At 51.6% G+C, this 20,209-nt stretch overlaps 1 protein-coding gene across 3 annotated transcripts in view; it reads left to right on the top strand.

The window, feature by feature from the left end:
• Positions 1 to 20,209, top strand: part of MBOAT2 (membrane bound O-acyltransferase domain containing 2) — a 121,008-nt gene that overhangs the window by 33,196 nt on the left and 67,603 nt on the right. For 2 of the 3 annotated variants that reach the window (XM_062208924.1, XM_062208923.1), the window contains exons 2-3: positions 10,297 to 10,442; positions 17,683 to 17,760. In XM_062208924.1, the coding sequence (XP_062064908.1) occupies positions 10,297 to 10,442; positions 17,683 to 17,760 (224 nt within the window). Of the gene's footprint in view, positions 1 to 10,296; positions 10,443 to 17,682; positions 17,761 to 20,209 lie in introns of those variants that run through there. The other variant, XM_062208925.1, reaches the window with a different exon arrangement.

Below are 20,209 nucleotides of genomic sequence, written 5' to 3'. Positions count from 1 at the left end.
ACTCCCTCAGTGGAGAAGTGGATTTTTTTGGGCTGTCTTTGTTGATTTGGAGTGGTCTTGAAATTTAAGGGTTGTCTTGTCTTGTTTTTTACTGTAAGTTTATTATACATTGTTGGCTTATTGTAGGATGCTTAATTCTGATTAATTCAATGTATAGCTTTTTCATAAGAGGAGAGAAGAAAATTTTAAATTTTCAGAATAAAGTAGGTCGGATGTGTAAGTACTGTCTAATAGGAGTGTAATGGGAGTCACATGCTGAATGCGTGTAGAATTTCAAATACGCAAATAGTAACGAAATTAGGAGAGCTGGGCCAGGTGAGGAATGTTCATGATGTATCTTGTTCACCCGGTATATTTAAAATGTTTATGTGGGCCGGCGCCGTGGCTCAACAGGCTAATCCTCCGCCTTGCAGCGCCGGCACACCGGGTTCTAGTCCCGGTCGGGGCACCGATCCTGTCCCGGTTGCCCCTCTTCCAGGCCAGCTCTCTGCTGTGGCCAGGGAGTGCAGTGGAGGATGGCCCAAGTGTTTGGGCTCTGCACCCCATGGGAGACCAGGATAAGCACCTGGCTCCTGCCATCGGAACAGCGCGGTGCGCCGGCCGCAGCGCGCTACCGCGGCGGCCATTGGAGGGTGAACCAACGGCAAAAGGAAGACCTTTCTCTCTGTCTCTCTCTCACTGTCCACTCTGCCTGTCAAAAAAAAAAAAAAAGTTTATGTGATCAATATGAAAATTATTAATAAGATGTTTTATATATTTTAAATTGTCCTCTATATCTGAAGCCTGGTATGTACTTAGCATTTAAAACACAGCACAGTTGGTGTAGCCACATCTGAGGGGGGTCTTCACAAAGTTCATGGGGATACTTAAAACGTAAATTCAAGAGACTAAAGTTCAGGCAAATTGTGGGAGAAAAAAGTTGATGGAAAATGTGAATTGTAAAAACTGTGTGGATTTCAAAAAATTATCATTATTATTATTATTTTTTTGACAGGCAGGGTTAGACAGTGAGAGAGAGAGACAGAGAGAAAGGTCTTCCTTCCGTTGGTTCACCCCCCAAATGGCCACTACAGCCGGTGCACTGCACCGATCTGAAGCCAGGAGCCAGGTGCTTCTCCTGGTCTCCCATGTGGGTGCAGGGTCCAAGCCCTTGGGCCATCCTCCACTGCCCTCCCCGGCCACAGCAGAGAGCTGGACTGGAAGGGGAGCAACCAGAACAGAACTGGCGCCCCAACCGGGACTAGAACCCGGAGTGCCGGCACCACAGGCAGAAGATTAGCCTAGTGAGCCACAGCGCCAGCTAAAACATTATTATTATTATTATTATTTTTGACAGGTAGAGTGGACAGTGAGAGAAAGAGACAGAGAGAAAGGTCTTCCTTTGCCGTTGGTTCACCCTCCAAGCCACCGCGGCCGGCGCGCTGCAGCCGGCGCACAGTGCTGATCCGAAGGCAGGAGCCAGGTGCTTATCCTAGTCTCCCATGGGGTGCAGGGCCCAAGCACTTGGGCCATCCTCCTCTGCACTCCGTGCCACAGCAGAGAGTTGGCCTGGAAGAGGGGCAACCGGGACTAGAATCTGGGGTGCTGGCGCCGCAAGGTGGAAGGTTAGCCTGTTGAGCCACGGCGCCGGCCCAAAACATTATTTTTTTAAAAAAAGATTTTATTTATTTGAAAGGCAGAGAGAGAGAGAATATCTTGCATCCTTTGGTTCACTCCCCAAGTGGCCTCAATGGCCAGGGCTAGGCAAGACCAAAGCCGGGTGCATCATCTGGATTTCCCATGTGAGTGCAGGGGCCCAAGCACTTGGGCTATCTTCTGCTACTGTCCCAGGCACATTAGCAGGAAGCTGGATAGGAAGTGGAGCAGCCAGCACTCAAACTGGCACCCATATGAGAAGCCAGTGTTGCAGGCGGCCGCTTAACCCACTACACTGCAACACTGGCCCCCAAAACTTCTTTTTAAGGATTTATTTATTTGAAAAGCAGAGTTACAGAGAGTAGGGAGAGATGATGGGGGCAGGGATTTTCCATCCACAGGCTCAGTCCCCTCATGGCCAGACCAAAGCCAGAAGCTTGGATTATGCTGGTGAGGCAGATGGCCACTTAAACTGCTGCACTACATCATTGACTCCAAAGATTTCTGAAACATTTTGTAGCAAAATAAGTTCACCTTTTCATTCCATTTTCCAAGAAGTTTTTGAAGTTGTTTCATAAGAGCGCTCATAGGCACAAGTGGCTGGTGGCCGTCACCCTGAAAGGTGCAGAGCTGTGCGGTGGTGCGTGTGCTGGGTGATGCCCATTAAACACCCCCCGGACTCCCTCTCCGTGCCCCGTGAGAGGGTGGGGTGTGATGCTTCCAAGAGAACAGGCCAGTCTGCTGTGGAAATGGTGTGGATTTGTAAGTAGCGTTTTTACATTTTCTTGGCCACATTTTAATTAAAGTCCAGGCACCCTTAGTGAAAATGTGAAATGGTAAAGATCAGATTCAACTTGGGACCTGCGGGGAGTGCAGGAGGAAGAGCCTGGAGGCTGAGCCATCTTCCACTGCTTTCCCAGGCCATAGCAGAGAGCTGGATCGGAAGTGGAGCAGCCGGGACACGAACTGGCGCCCATATGGGATGCCAACACTGTAGGCAGTGGCTTAACCTGCTATGCCACAGCGCCTGCCCCTCCACCTGTCACTTTAAACCGAGACAACATGCATCTCATGTGCAGTGAAGATAACCTAGGTTTAAATGTAATAGACTTCAGCACTCAGAATTGGAAAATGTTAGCACTGAGATATTTTAAGTAGAATATAGGTAAGGTCAGAATTTTGTTGTCATAAGTAGAAAATTCATAGTCTGACTTCTTTGAGTCCGTGATATAAGCACACTTGAACTATTCTGTTTTGTTTAAAAAAAAAAATCACAAAAAAATACCTAGGGGCTGTTGCTGTAGTTAGAAGGTTGAACCTCTGCCTGTAGTGTTGGCATCCCATATGGGTGCCAGTTCAAGTCCTGGCTGCTCCACTTCCAATCCAGCTCCCTGGTACTGTGTCTGGGAGAGCAGTGGAAGATGGCCCAAGTACTTGGTCTCCCTGCACCCACGTGGGATACCTGGAGGAGGCTCTTGGCTTCAGCCTGGTCCATCCCTGGCCATTTTGATAATTTGGGGAATGAACTAGCTAATGACTCTCTCCTCCTCTTCTCTGTATCTCTGGCTTTCAAATAAATAAATAAATCTTCAAAAAAAAAAAAAAAAAAAAAACAACTAGCCCAAGAACAGAACAGCCCAGTCACTGGTCATGTTATATAGTTGCATGTGTATGCATAAAGCAAAAGCTGAGGCTACACACAGACCTTGAAAGAAATTGCCATTGGCAGAGGCACCAAGAACAAAAGAGGAAAGGCAGACAAGCCATCCACCAAGAAAAGCTACGCGCAGAAGGTCAGTCTCAAGTGTAGAAAGAATTCTCTTAAAAAATCACCAAGAAAAAGCCCAATAGAAAAATGGACAAAAGATAGAAGGAAGCTGAATGTCTAATAAACATATGAAAAATGCTCAGCCTGGCCTAGTAGTCAGGGAAAATGCAAATTAAAGAACAGTGAAATAACATTTTATATTCATTAACTTGGCAAAAATGTGAAGTCTGACAGCACCGGCTGTTGTCAGGAATACAGAGTAGGGGACTCACACCCCTCTGGGAGTGTAAAGAACGCAGATGCGCAGCAGGGCTCTTCAGCAGTGTCTGGTGAAGGGGAGCCCGCTCCGCCCGGAAGCGTATCTGGATGTGGACACAGTGGGGTCCAGGCAGCAGTCAGGAGTGGGATGGGTGGAGTAGCAGTGTTAAGTGGAACACTGCAGGCATTCATAAGAGTCGGCATTCAGAGCGATGCGGTGTGTAAAGCCACACAGCGTGATGAACGTGGACACGTGCAGCCTGCTCTCTCCTGGTGGGAGGAGTGAGGCAGTGGACTGGAAGGAAGGACTGGCGCAGCAGGCTCCCTGTGTGTGCAGCGTAGGAAACACTGCAGACTCTCGAGTCCTGTGTCTTTGTCCATCCTCGCCTTCATGGAGGTGCCCGCGCTGGTGGTTAGCTGTGTCCAGGTCTCTGTGTGGCAGCAGCCCGTCTGCAGTGACCTGCCCGGTCACGCAGGGTGGTTGTGAGGATTTCGTGGGCCACCCTCATCAGTAAAGCACAGTGCCTTGCCCTGTGCCTGGCCCCCCTCTGAGGCTCCCTGAACACCTGTGGTTAGCAGAGGATGGGATGGACAGTGTCTGGAGACCGTGTGGCTGTCTAGTGCATCCCGAGTGACGGTGGGCTCCTACTGAATGGGGCGTGCATACACAGTGTCTCCTGTCTGTAAGGTGCACCTCTCTGTAAGATTTATTTATTTATTTGAAAGGCAGAGTTACAGAGAGGCAAAGACTGAGAGAGAGGTCTTCCATCCGCTGGTTCACTCCCCAGATGGCCGCAACAGCCGGAGCTGGGCTGATCCAAATCCAGGAGCCAGGAGCTTCTTCTGGATCTCCCACGTGGGTGCAGGGGCCCAAGGGCTTGGCCCATAGAAGTTTAGTTTTTTTTTTTAAGATTTATTTTATTTATTTGAAAGGCAGAGTTAGAGAGGCAGAGACTGAGAGAGAGGTCCTCCATCCGCTGGTTCACTCCCCAGATGGCCGCAACAGCTGGAGCTGCGCCGACCTGAAGCCAGGAGCCAGGAACCTCTTCCGGGTCTCCCACATGGGTGCAGGGGCCCAAGGACTTGGGCCGTCTTCCACTGCTTTCCCAGGCCCTAGCAGAGAGCTGGATCGGAAGTGGAGCAGCCGGGACTAGAACCAGTGCCCATATGGGATGCCGGCGCCTCAGGCCAGGACTTCAACCCGCTGCACCACAGTGCCGGCCCCGAAGTTTTAAATTTTTATATAGTGAGTGATTAATACATAAAATTTATATCCTTGAGCCATTGTTGCTTATCTTAGAGAGACTGTGTGGTCTGTTGCATTCTTGCCTGGAGCATGTGTTGTATCAGCTGAAGGTGCGCGTGTGGTGAGCAGCCAACAAGGAGGTTCCTGACGCTGCTGCTCGTCCCATCCCCGCCTGACCACGCATTTGCTGCTTCTCATTTCTGGAACGTCGCAGGCAGAAGGACAGCTCCAAGGAGTTTCATCCTGGCCTGGAGGTGACACACGTGACCTCGGCTGACACCTACGAGGTACCTGGAGGCAGGGAGGCCACATATAGGCGATCAGCACCAGGGACCGCCGCAGTTGTGTGTGGGCTGTTACTCTACCTGGCATCTGTTTTTAAATGGGGGAGGCAGTGTCCTGTAGCAGTTACGGTCTGAGGCTCTGGATCCCAACTGCTGGGTTGGAGATGAGTTGTGCTCCTAAGCCCTGTCTGTCTGGGTTTCTTTGTCTTTGAAATGGATTTGATGGTGGAGCTGAGTGAGTGGGGTGGCTGTGCAGATTAACTTGGTTGTCACCGCGCAGTTCTTCTGTCTGGGTGCTCAGAGGAGCAGATGTGCTGGGCTCACATGTGAGGGAGCTGGAGGGAGTGGGGGAGCTGGGGACCTCTGACTTCCAGGCTGGCCGGGCCCCTCTGGGGAGGCAGAGGCCCCGCCTGGTAGATCTGTCAAAGCCCAGTCGGAGGACTCTCGTGGGTCCAGGACAGGCCTGCCCTGGTTCCCTCTTGGGCCCGGGGACACTTTGCTGGGGCCATGGTGTCCGTGCGGAGTTCCTTGGAAAAGATGACATTTTGATGGTGGTTGTTAGTGACGCCTGACGAGCCGTGCAGGCTGCCGGCTGCTCAGAGCGGGGCAGCGCCGGGAGGGAGAGCCGTGCCTTGCTCAGTTTCGTTCTTCCTTCACCGCGGTCGGTTGGGAGGGACTTTTATGGGATGGGACACTGCAGTGTTGGTGCCTTGTGCCCGGTTTTCCCATGGAAGGCTCGTGTTTCCCCGCGTCCCTGTGAGCGTTCTGTGTGCACACGAGTGGTCTGGGTTGCGTCTTGCCTCCCCCACTTACCATGTATTCTGACTTTTTTCATCTTGCCATGAGTAGCTTTGCAGTCTTTACATGGTAAACATCTGCCGATCTTTGTCTGTGTTTTTCTCTTTGAAAAGGCTTTTAAGTTACTTAAATGTTACTTAAAAGTTTATTTTGTGATGTTAGGAATTTCTTTGTTCTTAGAAATAAGTTAGCTTTGGTGCTATGACTTCCAAGTGATGTAGGTTACTTTGCGAGCAGCAGGCTTCCAGACCGAGCTGCTCCGCGGTAACTGAGCCCAGTCACCTGGTGTTGAAAAGAGGACTTCTCACCACCTCAAGTAAAACACACGTCTTAGAGAGCACTGTCTCTGTTAATGTAAAACTGTGCTTCTCCACAGAAAATCTCGGATAAAGCAGAGGATGTTGTAAGTCTTAAGTTAGCTAAGGTTTTCCACCCCTCCTCCTTCCTCTGTGGCCTGCCTGCCCTCCCGCCCACTCTCAGGTTGCTGGAGGCAGCTTCTGTGAATTGTCTGGAATGTTCTGTCATTTGAAGGGGCAGGCACTTGTCCCTCCGGCTGCTTGGAGGGTGATCCCAGGACCCCAGGGATGCGTAAGTCCCTTATCCAGAGTGGCACAGGACTGTCCATGGCCTGTGCATGCCTCCTGGGGACCTCATACAAGGTAAAAAAGCTGTGTGAATAGAGGTAGACGGTATTGTTTAGGGAGCAGTGACGTGAGGTCTGTACCTGCTGCTACAGATGCACTGTGGTGTCTTTAGGTATTTATTTTGGGGAAAAGTTTGATCTGTGGTTGCCTGAATCCGCAGATGTGGAACCTGCAGATTCCGAGGGCTGCGTTTTCAGCAAAGTGGTTCTGGAAGAACACACAGAAGAGAGCTGGTATAAAAAGCGGGTCTGTAAAAGGCCGAAGCAGAGAGACACTCACTGCACGTTGGGGGTTTGGATAGTGCTTATTGGCTGTGAGAAGTGGCCGTGTGCTGATGCTTCGTGAAGTAGTGAGGCGGTGTCCGTCAGCAGCTGGCAGCGCGTGCGTCTGGTGCTCCGACGTCTCGTGAAGTTAGGGGCTGGCCCGGCAGAGCGGCGACCGTGGCGTGCTGGGCTCAGGCAGGCAGGGCTGGGCTCCGGGCACCACCTCCTAGTGTGTGTGAGCTTGGTCCCTAAGTTGGTTGAGTAGAACGGCAGCCTAGCACCTGTTCCGAGGGTCCCTTGTTGCAGCCTTGGGGCCACCAGGCACATGGTCGGGGTCTGCGGGCTGTGGCCAAGTCAGACCTCAGCAGAACCTCCCTTGGACTCCTGGAGGCACAGTCTCAAGTCCTTCCTCTCCCTGACCCCTCCCCACCCACATAACGGTTTGGGACCCTCACAGCAATTATCTGGGTGATTGGGGAGATGCCTCTATTGGGATGTCCCACAGCTATCTTTCTTGATGGAAGTCCTGCTCCCCCTCTCCTAGAGCTGCTCCCCTCCCCTGACTTCCAGCCGTCTTACCCTCCTAGCCCAGTTGCAAGGTCCAAGTCCTGGGCAGGCCTTCTGGACGCTTACCCCAGTCTGGGGACTTGACTGCTCCTTCCTTGGGCTCTCCAAGGGCTCTGCCCAGTACGTGATACACTGTGTTCTAGACGTGTGTCTGCCACTCGCCCGGGAGCAGAGTGGGCAGCTCTCCTAGCTATGAGTGGTTAATGTGGGAATTACTCTTATGCCGTGTGGTTTCAGACTGGTCACTTAGCATCCTTGTGGCTCTGAACCGTCTCAGTAAATCTCACCAGGGTCACCAATATGCCAGATTAGGTGCCTGGCTTGGACTCAGTGCCCTAAAACAGTTGACAGTGACCGTGGCTTCTTGAGTGCCCTGCTCAGAAGACTGCTCCCCAGCTGCTCCTGGGGCAGTGGCCTTGGTCATGGCCATTGCCAGCCTTTAGGATTCAGCCCAAGGTGGTCGTACTCCCAGACTGACACCCACCTCCTGGCACTGCAGACTCTGGCGTGTGCACACGCATCTTGGGGCCTTCTCAAGCCAAGTGTGCACGAGCAATCTGCTACCTTCCCCATGTTTCTGGGTCATGACTGGCGTTGTCATCCTACATGGACTTGTCGCCTTTTCCTCACCCCTGCATCTGGTGGCTGGTCCCCACGGCTCTGGCACCGGTCACGGACTTGGTCCTGTGCTCTCAGCAGCACCAGCCCGTCCGTCCTGGGGATGGAGCAGCCGCTTGCCTGTTTCTACCCTGTGTACAGAGGCATGGGGAGGGGTCCTGTCACTGTCCTACCTCATGTCCTTGGTGGGTTCTCATCGGGTGAGGGGCTGCCCTGTACACGCCTCAGTGCAGCATCCAGAGGCCCTTGTGCTCTGAGCCGCCCCGTCCACCCTCATCTCCCGTGACTCCTGCCCACACGAGCTCACGGGCACTTGCAGGCCCTGCTGCCTCCCTCACGTCAGGGTGTTCCCCTTGGAATGCCCTCTCCCGTCCTGTCCAGCATGCTGATTTTGTGCCCTGGGTGGGTAAGAACCTGCAACTTTAATTTTTAAAAATGTAGACTTTCGGGCCTGTCTACCAAAGATTCTGATTTGGTGCCTGGAGGAGACCAATTCCCATTTTATTTGTTTGAAAGTTGACAGTGTTGAAAATAGGTAGCTACAAGGATTTGGTAAAGGGCCGGCTCTGTGGCAGAGTGGGCAAAGCCACCACCTGCAATGTCGGGATCCCATATGGGCCCCGGTTTGCATCCCGGCTGCTCCACCTCCAATCCAACTCCCTGCTCATGGCTTGGGAAAGCAGGGGAATGGCCCAAGCGATTAGACCCCTGCTACCCCTATGAGAGACCCAGAAGAAGCTCCTGGCTCTTGGCTTCAGCCTGGCCCAGCCCTGGCTGTTGTGGCCATTTGAGGAGTAAACTAGCAGATGGAAGTTCTGTCTCTCCCCCTCTCTCTGTAACTCTAACTTTCAAATAAATCAATCTTTTTTTTTTTTTTTAAAGATTCCGTAAAATTCTATGTTCTGGTGGTCCTAGAATGCTCCTGTACTAGCTGTGCTCTGTTTTGTATCTAAATGTACAGCTATGGAAGGAGAGGTAGTGGGCAGGGTCGCGGCCCAGTAGATTGTTGGGATTTGGATCCCTACAAGCACGTTCCTCCATGCTGTTCTTTTTATTTTATTTTATTTTATTTTAAAGATTTATTTTATTTATGTGAAAGAGTTAGAGAGGGGATATGGGGGAGAGAGAGAGATCGATCGATCTTAACATCTACTGGTTCACTCCCCAAATGGCCACAGTGGCTGGGGCTAGGGCAGGCTGGAGCCAGGAGCTTCTTCCAGGTCTCTGACATGGGTGTGGGGGTCTGATTACTTGGACCATCTTCCACTGCTTTCCCAGGCGTATTAGCATTAACTTGCTTTGCCACAGTGCTGGCCTCTCTCCGTGGTGGTCTTAAGGCACTTCATGGGGTAACTAGACCTCAGTGTGCAGGGGGTGCTCCTGCTGTCCGTGTTTGCTCCCCTCAGGCTCCAGAGTCATCCAGGTTAGCACAGGACTTGGGCATGTGTACGTTTCCCATGCTTGCTCACGGTAGATGCTCTAGGAATTTTTGTTAATTAAAAGATACTTGAAAAAAAGAAGAGAGATTTGAAGATTTTTTTACTGTAAGAAGCTGCACAGGTGTAGTGGTTAATACCAGGGTTACTAATTTTCCTGATGTGTTCAGAAAATTGGTATACTTTTTCCGAACAGGCTTTTGCTCTTGCTCATACTGAGCGTTTCAGGGAACAGTGGACTCTGAGGCCGTGCCCAGCGGGTCGCTCTGTTTTCTCCTCATAATGCAAGAGAGAGAACTGACTTGGCTGTCTTTCTGTGGCAATGTCTTTTATTTGCAGATTTTAAAGACACATTTCCTTAGCGTTCTGTGGGAAGACGCTGCCTGAGAGAAGCAGGCGTTCTCGCAGCGTCTCAGCCTCCCAGGGCTGTGCTCCTGAGAGCGTACACGAGGGCGGTGGCGTGGAGCCTGGGACGCTCTCCCGCCCTCCTGGAGCACTTCCTGCCAGCCGCTGAGGGCGGGGTCCTGAGCCTTCCATCTCCCGGGGCCAGGAGTCCAGCACTGGCCTGTCGCTCTGGGCTAGGCCCCTCCCTGGGAAGGTCTCGGGTTTTTGTCCTTGATTTTTGTAAGTTAGAAGATCTTAACTTCTGAAAAACCGTTTTTATTGTTAATTTTGTAAAACTGTTAGTTTGGTGTTTTTGTCCTGAGAGTTGAAATGTCACACTGAATGAAAAACCCAAGAATGTGTTACTAATGCAGACTCCTGATTTTCCGTCACAGGTCAACTTCGTAGTGTGCCAACTCTTTGCCTTGCTGGCAGCCATCTGGTTTCGAACTTACCTGCACGCAAGCAGAACCAGCTCCTCTGTAAGGCATGGGATCGCGACCCTTTTGGGCCTTTATCTCGCACTGTTTTGCTTTGGATGGTAAGTCTCTTGATGGTATTTGCATGATGACTGTTTGGATACAAGACATAGTCAGGATCAACCTTTTTTTTTTTTTTTTTGACAGGCAGAGTTAGACAGTGAGAGAGAGAGAGATAGAGAGAAAGGTCTTCCTTTCCGTTGATTCACCCCCAAAATGGCCACTACGGCCGGCACTGCGCCGATCCGAAGCCAGGAGCAAGTTGCTTCCTCCTTGTCTCCCATGCGGGTGCAGGGCCCAAGCACTTGGGCCATCCTCCACTGCCTTCCTGGGCCACAGCAGAGAGCTGGTCTGGAAGAGGGGCAACCGGGATAGAATCCAGCACCCCAACCGGGACTAGAAACTGGGGTGCTGGTGGCAGGATCAACTTTTAAAACTTTTTCTTATTTCTAAGATTTGTTTATTTATTTGAGTGACAGAGTGACAGAGGAGGAGAAGGAGAGACAAAGAGATCTTGTCTTCTGATTCACTCCCCAAGTGGCTGCAACAGACGAAGCCAGGCCTGGGCCTCCCACGTGGGTGCAGGGGCCCAAGCACTTGGGCCAACATTGCTGCTTCCCAGGCATGCTAGCAGGGAGCTGGTTTGGAAGTGGAGTAGATGGGGACTTGGACTGGCTCCCTGATGTGGGACGCTGGCGTCAAGTGAGCAGTGGCCTGACCCACAGCTCCACAAAGCTGGCCCTCAGTTTTGACTTTTAGAGCAAAAAATGAAAGAATGGAGATGGACTCTTTTTAGTCTTAGAGGGAATCTTCCATTTATAATTTGTGAAAAAAGATGAAAGAGGATATAAAGAAATTTTACTCTGTCCTGAATGGTTCTTCCCACCTGGCTTGCTGCTACTCTGTGCCAAGACAAGGCGTGTTTTTTCTCTGTACAAGTGGCTTTCAGGGCTGGCGACGCCCATGCTGGAACTCTGAAGTCTGCCATCAGTGAAAGGAAGCCTTTTGTTTGCTTGTTCCCTGTGGGGAAGAAAGGACTCCTGACCCTGGGGGCGGGCTGTGTGTGCTTCCCCAGTTGGTGCCTCCCCCCTCGGGTCAGGGCTGCCCTGGGAGCTGGGAGCCTCTCCCCACTGCCGCGGGTGGCCAAGCACTGCACAGAGAGGCCTCTGTGGTTTGCTCCCGAGTTTCCTTGAATCACCTCACGCTGCTCGCCCGCTGCTGGGGACCGAAGTCCCACCCTGGACTGCGCCTCAGGCCTCCTGTTGGTGGGGGAAGCTGTGGGACTCCGGCCCACCTCTCTGTGTCTCCTGGGTGCTGTTGGCTGATTCTGGATTGGGACACCCCGGGGTTTCCTCAGTGAACGTCTGTCCTGGTGGGCGCTGTGTTTCCTAGAAGCTTATGAAGCCTCAGCCAGGGACAGTTTGTTCGGTCTGTACCGTGCTGCCCGGTGCAGTGTGGGAGCAGGTGCAGTGTGGGAGCAGGTGCAGGTACCGTCTCTCCGTGAGACCGACGGTGCCTTCTGGTTCCCTCTGCAGTGTCTACTTTGTGTTATGAGTTTTCCTGGTTTCTCAGATGATGCTGTTTAATCTTATTGGTCCCGTCCCAGGGCAGGGTGTGTACTGTGTGTGTGTGTGTGTTAAACCTTTTATCATGCACACAGAAGTAGAGTAGAATATAATGGACCCTCAGGCCTGTTGGCGAGCATCAGCGGTATTCCAGCGTTCCTGTTTTATTTCTCCCTGACTGACTTGTCTAGAGTATTTCCAGTCTGTTCCAGCCTGTGTCTCAGCCCCAGGTATTCAGTGTATTTTCACGAGGGGCTGGGGGAGGCCTTTGTGGTTCAGCTTGGCCAGCTCCAGGAGGCACCTTTCCCCTTGCGGTCTGTGGGGGTGGAGATGAAGGTGCAAAGTGGAGGTGCTGCCAGTGGGCGGAGCCTTCTGCCCCGGGCCCCCCCTCCCCCCCAACAAGTGTCCTCCTACTGGGAGGCCTCACTGGGTGCTATGTGCCAGCCCACAAGTCATTCGGCTGAGATTTATTCAAAATTGAATTCTTTGTTCTTTTCTTAAAGGAGAAACCCTTTGTTTTCCTTTCTTTGAGAAGAGAGATTGTTTCTGCTTCTGGACCAGTGGGAGCTCACTGTGCCAGCTGGGCTCAGCTCCCCGGGAGCAGATCCTCTTGGTCTGGATTTTCACGCTGTGTTTTTTACGGGAGGGGCTCAAAGGCAGTCCTGTCTGCCATGGTTTGGGACAGTCTCCCTTGTGAATGACGTCTGTTCATACTCTAAATACAGCTGATCATTTGACCTACTTCTGCTTGTTTTGGGTCTCAGCTAATTTATTTTTAAACTACCATCTATAGACTTCCTTGACTCAGTTCATACTTTTATTTATTTAAATTTCTTTGATAACAGATTGAGACTTGGACTCTGGGTCAGACAGGCCTGGAGGCCCGTATGTGATTGAGATGTGTCACTCAGCCCCCCTGTGAGATGGGGCTGTGAGTGTCTTAGGACAAAGAGCCATGCAGTGCACTGGCCACTACTGGGGACAGGGAGAGATGCTCAGGGTCACCAGTCTGTCCAGGCTGAGCACTGTGTACCCAGAAGGCCCTGGAACCGGAAGTGTTTCAGATTTCAGAGTTTTTCAGATCTGGAAATATTTGTGGGTTTGTTTGGTTTTTGTTTTTTAAGATTTATTTATTTACTTATTTATTTGAAAGGCATAGTTACACACAGAGAGAGAAAGGGGTCCTCCATCTGCTGGTTCACTTCTGAAATAGCCACAACGGCTGGAGCTGCACTGATTCGAAGCCAGGAGCTTCTTCTGGGTCTCCCACGTGGGTACAGGGGCCCAAGGATTTGGGCTACTTTCTACTGCTTTCCCAGGCCACAGTGGAGAGCTGGATTGGAAGAGCAGCAGCTGGGACTTGAACTAGCGCCCATATGGGATGCTGGCACTGCAGGCAGTGGCTTTACCTACTGCGCCATGGTGCTGGCCCCAGCCTGGAAATATCTGAATAGAATTCCCTGAAATCCACCATCACTGGTGTTTTTGGATTCATGGATTAGGGGTGTTCAGCCCGTTCTACAGCCTGCAGCCGGAGATCCAGCAGGGTCTTTCCCAGGCTCTGCTTCCGTGTGTGCAGCACCAGCACTACCTGTTTAATCTGGTGTCTTCCTCTCTAGACCAGGATCTTCAGGAACAAGCTTGGCTAGTCGACTGTGATATTTCCAATGTGCACAACAGTGCCTTTCAGAAGGCCAGCTAAGATTAGTTGAAGAATTGAAGAGCTATTTTCAGCCTTTTTTTTTTTTTTTTTTTTTTTTTTGACAGGCAGAGTGGACAAGGGAGAGAGAGAGAGAGACAGAGAGAAAGGTCCTCCCTTTGCCGTTGGTTCACCCTCCAATGGCCGCGGTAGGCGCGCTGCGGCCGGCGCACCGCGCTGTTCCGATGGCAGGAGCCAGGTGCTTCTCCTGGTCTCCCATGGGGTGCAGGGCCCAAGCACTTGGGCCGTCCTCCACTGCACTCCCTGGCCACAGCAGAGAGCTGGCCTGGAAGAGGGGCAACCGGGACAGGATCGGTGCCCCGACCGGGACTAGAACCCGGTGTGCCGGCGCCGCAAGGCGGAGGATTAGCCTAGTGAGCCGCTGCGCCTGCCTATTTTCAGCCTTTTTAAAAACTTAGATGCCCTCTCCTGTCCCCTCCCCTCCACTCCCCTCCCCTCCTCTCCTCTCCTTCTGTCTTCCTTCCCTCCCTCCTTCTCTCCTCCCTCCTTCCCTCCTTCCTTCCTTCCTTCGCTAAAAGTAAATTTTAAAAATTTATTTCAGGCGGGAGACTAAGTCCCACTCACAGGGTGTTCACCCCACAGATGTCTGCACAGACTGGGGTTGTCCAGGCTGGAGCCAGGAGCCTGGAGCTCCCTCAGTCTGGACTTCCCGCGTGGGTGGCAGGGGCTCCACCGCCTGAGCCATCACCGGCTGCTTCCCAGAGCGCACATCGGCAGGCAGCTGGAATCAGGACTGCAGTCGGGGTTCGAACCCAGCCACTCTCAAATGCCAGAGTCCCAAGTGGTGTCTTGACAGTTAGGACAAATTCCCGCCTCTAAAAATATATTTTATGCATGCCTTTGGTGCTACTTGAATTCAAAATAAGTAAAATATATTTTCTAAAAACAAACACGTTTTGGGATAAGGTGCTTTTTATTTTCAAAGTGCTGAAGCAGCGTGCAAGATCACGCTGGTGGCGTGTGGGCTTCCCCGTCCTCTGCCCAGCCTTGAGCAGTCAGCCAGGGGAGTGTTGTGCAGGACCGACTGGGTTTCAAGGTCAGTTAGGGCACTCACCACGCATACGAACTTGGTTCCTCAGCCCTGGATGACGAGAGGTAGGGAGAGGTGTGTTGGAAGGTAGCTTTGTCTGGAGTCTGCCCTGGAGCAGCACCCAGCAGAGGAGTGCCTGCTGTGCCAGGTAGTGGATCAGCACTTGTCGTGGGTCAGCGTCTGAGTGGCTGCCGTGTGTTCGGGAGCGTTACGTGTTAATCTGAGCTCGCCAGTGCAGGCAGGTGGAGCTGCTGGCGCAGGGGACTGTGAGGAACATTCCTGGGTGCAGCCGCAGTGCCACGCCTGCCGGGGAGGCCAGTGCAGCAGGGAATGAGTGTGTCTGTCGCTGCCAGAGCGCAGGCCGGGCTGTGTGCTGTCCCCGGAGGTCGCCAAGCTGTGTTCTCAGTGGTGATGCCAGGGCAGCAGGTGCTTCAAGGCACCAGGAGGCACTGAGCGCTGTTTGAGAGAAAGAGCCCTGAGCCCGATCCCTCGTGTTCCAAGGAAACTGACTCACAGAAGACACTGTCGTCGGAAGTCCCCACAGCATTTTCTCCTATTTAGATGAGTGCTGTCACGTGCTGTGCTCGCAGGAGCACCCAGCTGTCCTGTCAGCGTTTGGCTTTTAGTCACGGGGCCGGGCTGCACCTGCCAGGCGTGGGTTCTTACTGTGGGCTTCAGTTTGCTTCTGTTGGCACTCACAGGCTGCCATTTCAGAAAGTTGTGCAGGAAGGGAATCAGTTTATCCCGGTGCAGGGAAGTTTTAATATTTTTTCATAATTATTTTCCATTAACTTTTAAATAATTTTTAAAAATTTTTTAAAGATTTTATTATTTATTTGAAAGGTAGAGTTACAGACAGTGAGAGGAAGAGACAGAGAGAGGTCTTCCTTCCGTTGGTTCACTCTCCAGATGGCTGCAATGGCCAGAATTGCGACGATCCGAAGCCAGGATCCAGGTGCCTCTTCTCGATCTCCCATGTGGGTGCAGGGGCTCAAGCACTTGGGCCAACCTCCACTGCTTTCCCAGGCCATAGCAGAGAGCTGGACTGGAAGAGGGGCAGCCAGAACTAGAACCGGCGCCCATGTGGGATGCCGGGACTGCAGGTGGAGGATTAACCTACTGCACCACGGCACTGGCCCTTTCCATGAACTTTTTAAAAAAAGGTTTACTTATTTGAAAGGCAGAGTTACAGAGAGAAAGCGAGAGAGAGATTGTCCATCCACTGGTTCACTCCCCAAATGGCCACAATGGCCAGGGCGGGGCCAGGCTGAAGCCAGGAACTTGAGCTTCATCCTGGTTTCCCAACTGGGCGCAGGGGCCCAAGGACTTGGGCTATTTTTCACTGCTTTCCAGGTGCATGAGCAGGGAGCTGGATCGGAAGTGGAGCAGCTGGGACTCAAACTGGAGCCCATACGGGATGCCGGCGTCACAGGCGCTGGCTGTGCCTGCTGTGCCACAGTGCCAGCCCCTCCATGACCTTCTTGAAGTCCACTTGTGCAGGTTTTTCTGCTTCCCTTGGCCCTCGGGTGATAGCAGCACTTCAGGCCGACCTTGCTTTCTAATTGTGTGTGTGGTGTGCAGGAGGGCAGAGGAGAGGGGCACAGTGGACAGAGACCGACCTACTCTGCACAAAGAGTAAAATAAACTGCTTTTATGGGCCTGCCTTGGTGCCTGCTCCTTATTTAAGACCTTTCTGTGGAAAAATACATTCAGACTTTCTAGTAGTTTTCCCACATTGATGGTATCTGTCATTCTACCATGATTGAGTTAAACAGTAATTTCAGTCTTGGGTTAAGATCCTTACTAAGATTTTAAGCTGTGAGGCCTGTGCTGTGGCATAGCAGCTAAAGCTGCCGCCTGCAGTGCCAGCATCTCATATGGGTGCCGGTTTGAGTCCCAGCTGCTCCACTTCTGATCCACTTTCTGCTGTGGCCTGAGAAGGCAGCGGAGGAGGGCCCAAGTCTCAAGTCACTGGGCCCCTTGCACCTGCATGGGAGGCCCAGAAGAAGCTCCTGGTTCCTGGCTCCTCACTTTGGACCGGCACAGTTGCGGCTGACTGGGGAGTGAACCAGCGGATGGAAGACCTCTTTCTCTCTCTCTGTGCCTCTCCTTCTATCTCTGTATAACTCTGACTTTCAAATAAATAAATAAATCTTAAAAAAAAAAGAGAGAGAGATTTTAAGTTGTGCATGATGGTCTAAAGACTCTGTCCTAAGTTGTTCATGCTTCGAAAGCAAAAGAAATTTGAAAGCGAACGAGTGTCCGTGTGTGTGTGTCTGTGTGCACGAAGCGCATCCTCAGGGGCCGTTTGTATCGATTGTAACCCTAGAACGTCTACTGCTGTTGTGCCTGCATTTTGTGGAATGTGTGGGTAAATTGGTTTTCTTATCCAGTGGTATGTGGATGAAGAGAATAGAATACTAGAAAATACTGCACCGTGCTAGCCAGAATGTTTGTGCATATGCCACAGCAGATTGCTGAATGACCAGGTTTTACTTGAGCCATAGTGTTTTGAGAATAAATACATTTGGATGTACCCAGACTTTTGTAAGAAATATTATTGACAAGATAAAGGCAGAGCATGGAGCTGGTATTGGAGAAATTAGTTGGGGAAGACGGCTGATGTTCTGTTAGGACTGTTCTGAAATCCCTGTTTGTTACTCCTTTTAAAGTCATTACAAAGAAAGCTGTAGTCCTTGAGCCACATAACCCCCTGCTGCCTTCACGTAGCTAGGAGACCTGGAATGCTGGGGCATTGAGTGTGACTTCGGGGGTTTTATTTTTCCAGCTCTACTGGGTCCCGTGGTGCAGGACTCCCTCACCAGGGTGTTCTCAGAATTTTAGGCTTTGAAAGATTTATTCCTTGGTATTATTTTCGTTATTTTACTTAGGAATCTTCTGGGTTCTCCAGAAGTATTTTGTAGCCTCAGTTAGTTCGCCTTTGTGTTTGGGGTGTGCCTTGTCTAACGGGCTCCTTCTTTTTATAGGTATGCCTTACATTTTCTCGTACAAAGTGGGGTCTCCTACTGCATCATGATCATCATAGGAGTGGAGAGCATGCACAAGTGAGTTGTCTCTTCGTTCACACAGAAATAACGTGTTTCACTTTAGTAGCAGAATCTCGTACCTTGAAAGTCATTCTGAATTCTGATCATTTTAAGAGAATTGTCATACATGTTTGCTGTACACAGTTTCCTAACCTCATTAATGCTGACATTTCTGGGCAGGTTTTCGATGTTCAGAATTGACTGTGATCTAGGCTGTTCATAGCATCCCTGGCCTCTACCTGTTAGATGCTGGTGGCACCTCCTGAGCCGGAACAACCATCAGCATTTCTGAATATTTTCGGGTGCCCGGTGCAGGCGGCACTTCCTCCAGTTAACAACCGCTGGCTGAGTCTGCAGGGGACAGCATGGAGATATGGGTGACAGAGTTCTTGGGGGAGTTGGAAGATCAGTTTAGAAGGACAGAGTGATGGGTGGAAGGTGCAAGTACCATTCCTTCCTGAACAGCAAGGGAGGTGGAAGCAGTGTTTGCGGAGCCCCGGAAGTGGCGAGCATGTTGCGGGGTTGGAGCATTTTGAGCAGGTGGCTAGGAAAGCCCCAAAGCAGGGCTTCAGCAGTGGATATTTGTTGAGTAAATGAATGTCCACTCTGAGATGTCTGTGAGGCATTTAGTGGGGCCGCTGCACTGGGAGGGAAGCGTGTTGCCGAGAGGGAGCAAAGCGAGGTTCCGGGCAGCTAAGGTGGCCACTCTTCCCCACTGTGGCAGTTGGTTCACCGTCGTCCCTACCAGAATTCCAGCAGGGTCTTTCTTTAAGGACTTGTCAGGTGAATCCTAGCGTTTAAATGGAAATACAAAGGACCTAGGCCAGCCCCAAAAGAAGAACAGAATTGGAAGATTTCAAAACCATAAAGCTGTCGTAATCAAGACCACGTCTGCTGGTACAGAAATCAAGGTGTCGGTCAGCTGAGCAAGAAACTGCCCGGTACAGCTGGCGGACGTGCCAGGCGCTTCACAAGGGGACGGGCCGGCCTCTCATCAGGGGCTAGGACAACGGGACATGCAAATGCAAGCAGTGGACAAATCTTAGCTCGAACCTCAGGCCATGCACCAACATTTACCCAGAGTAGTGGTGTACATGGGAGAGCAAGAGCTTTAGACTGTGGAAGGAAACGAGCGAAAGTAAGTGTGACAGCAGATGAGGCAGACACGACATTAAACAGACAATAACAGGAAACCCATAGCTTGGACTTCACAAAAACAAAACAGATTTCACTCTGCGGACTAAGACACCATTAAGAAGACGAGAAGACCAGCCGCGGGTGAGGATAGAACACATGCACAGTGTCTGATGATGGGTTATGTTTGGAGGACAGAGCTCTTTCAACTCCTTGTCAAGAGAATAAATAACCCGTTTAAGGAAGGGGCACGAGATTTAAGCTGGCAAAAGCGGTGGAAGTGAATATGAGCGTTAGTCATTAGGGAGACGCACGTGAGGACTCAGCGAGACTCCACTCCACGTGCTGTGTGGGGGATGAGGGGCAGCAGGGACTCCACTCCACGTGCTGTGTGGGAGATGAGGGGCAGCAGGCGGGGCTGCACACACTGCCGGGGGGAGCAGGGAGGCTGCTGAGGAGGAGGACGTGGCTAACATGTAACCCAGCAGTTCCAGAGAAATGGAAACAGCTGTGCACTGGATGGCTCCTGTCTGTCAGCTTGTGGCACATCCACGCAGTGCTACTGATCAAGGGAAACGAACAGGAGGGGTGCGTGTCGGAAACGGCATGTGAGTGAAGGGCCTGGCGTGAGACTGCAGGTCAAGGTAGTCCCATTTTAGTGCTGTCAAGAGCTGAGGGTGAGGAATGACTGAAAAACAGGAATTAGAGAGCTTAAAAAAAGGGGGAAGAGAGTCTTGTTTAGCTGTAGTTCTGGAGGTTCAGTGTCATGGTGGTGGCATCAGCTGGGCTCTGGTGAGGGCTTCATGGCAGAGACCACATCACCAGCCAGGAGCCAGAGAGTGTGGGCCCACAGTCCCTTCTGAGATCATAGCTCCATGGGACCCACGGGCCTTATGGGACCCACGGGCCTTCCAGAAGAACGCTCTCCTAGAGGTCCACGCCATCTGCCTGCGCTGCCACTCTGGGGACCGTGCTTCTCACATGTGAACCGTGGGGAACAGGCCATGTCCCAGCCGTGACCTCTGCCCCTGGCCCGCCAGCCTGTGTCCACCTCAGAACGCAAGGTGCATTCATTGCATTCCAGATCGTCCCAGCATCACTCAGAAGTCCAAGTGCAGAGTCTCACCTGAGACTTAAGATGGACTCTTAGAGCTACGAACCTGTGAAAAATCAAAAAGTCAAGTTCCATCCTTCCAGGATGTAGTGGTGGGACAGGCACAGGGTACAGATTCCTGTTCCAAAAGGGGGCAGAAGGCAAGGAGAAAGGAGGAATTTGGCCAAAGTCAGAAACCCGGTAGGACAGACACTAGTCCTGTGGCTCCGAGTCCAGCGT

This window comes from Lepus europaeus, chromosome 13 (assembly GCF_033115175.1).
Source record: "Lepus europaeus isolate LE1 chromosome 13, mLepTim1.pri, whole genome shotgun sequence".
Lineage (NCBI taxonomy): Eukaryota > Metazoa > Chordata > Mammalia > Lagomorpha > Leporidae > Lepus > Lepus europaeus.
The sequence above is the reverse complement of the archived record's forward strand: the minus strand, read 5'-3'. Positions and strand labels throughout refer to the sequence as shown.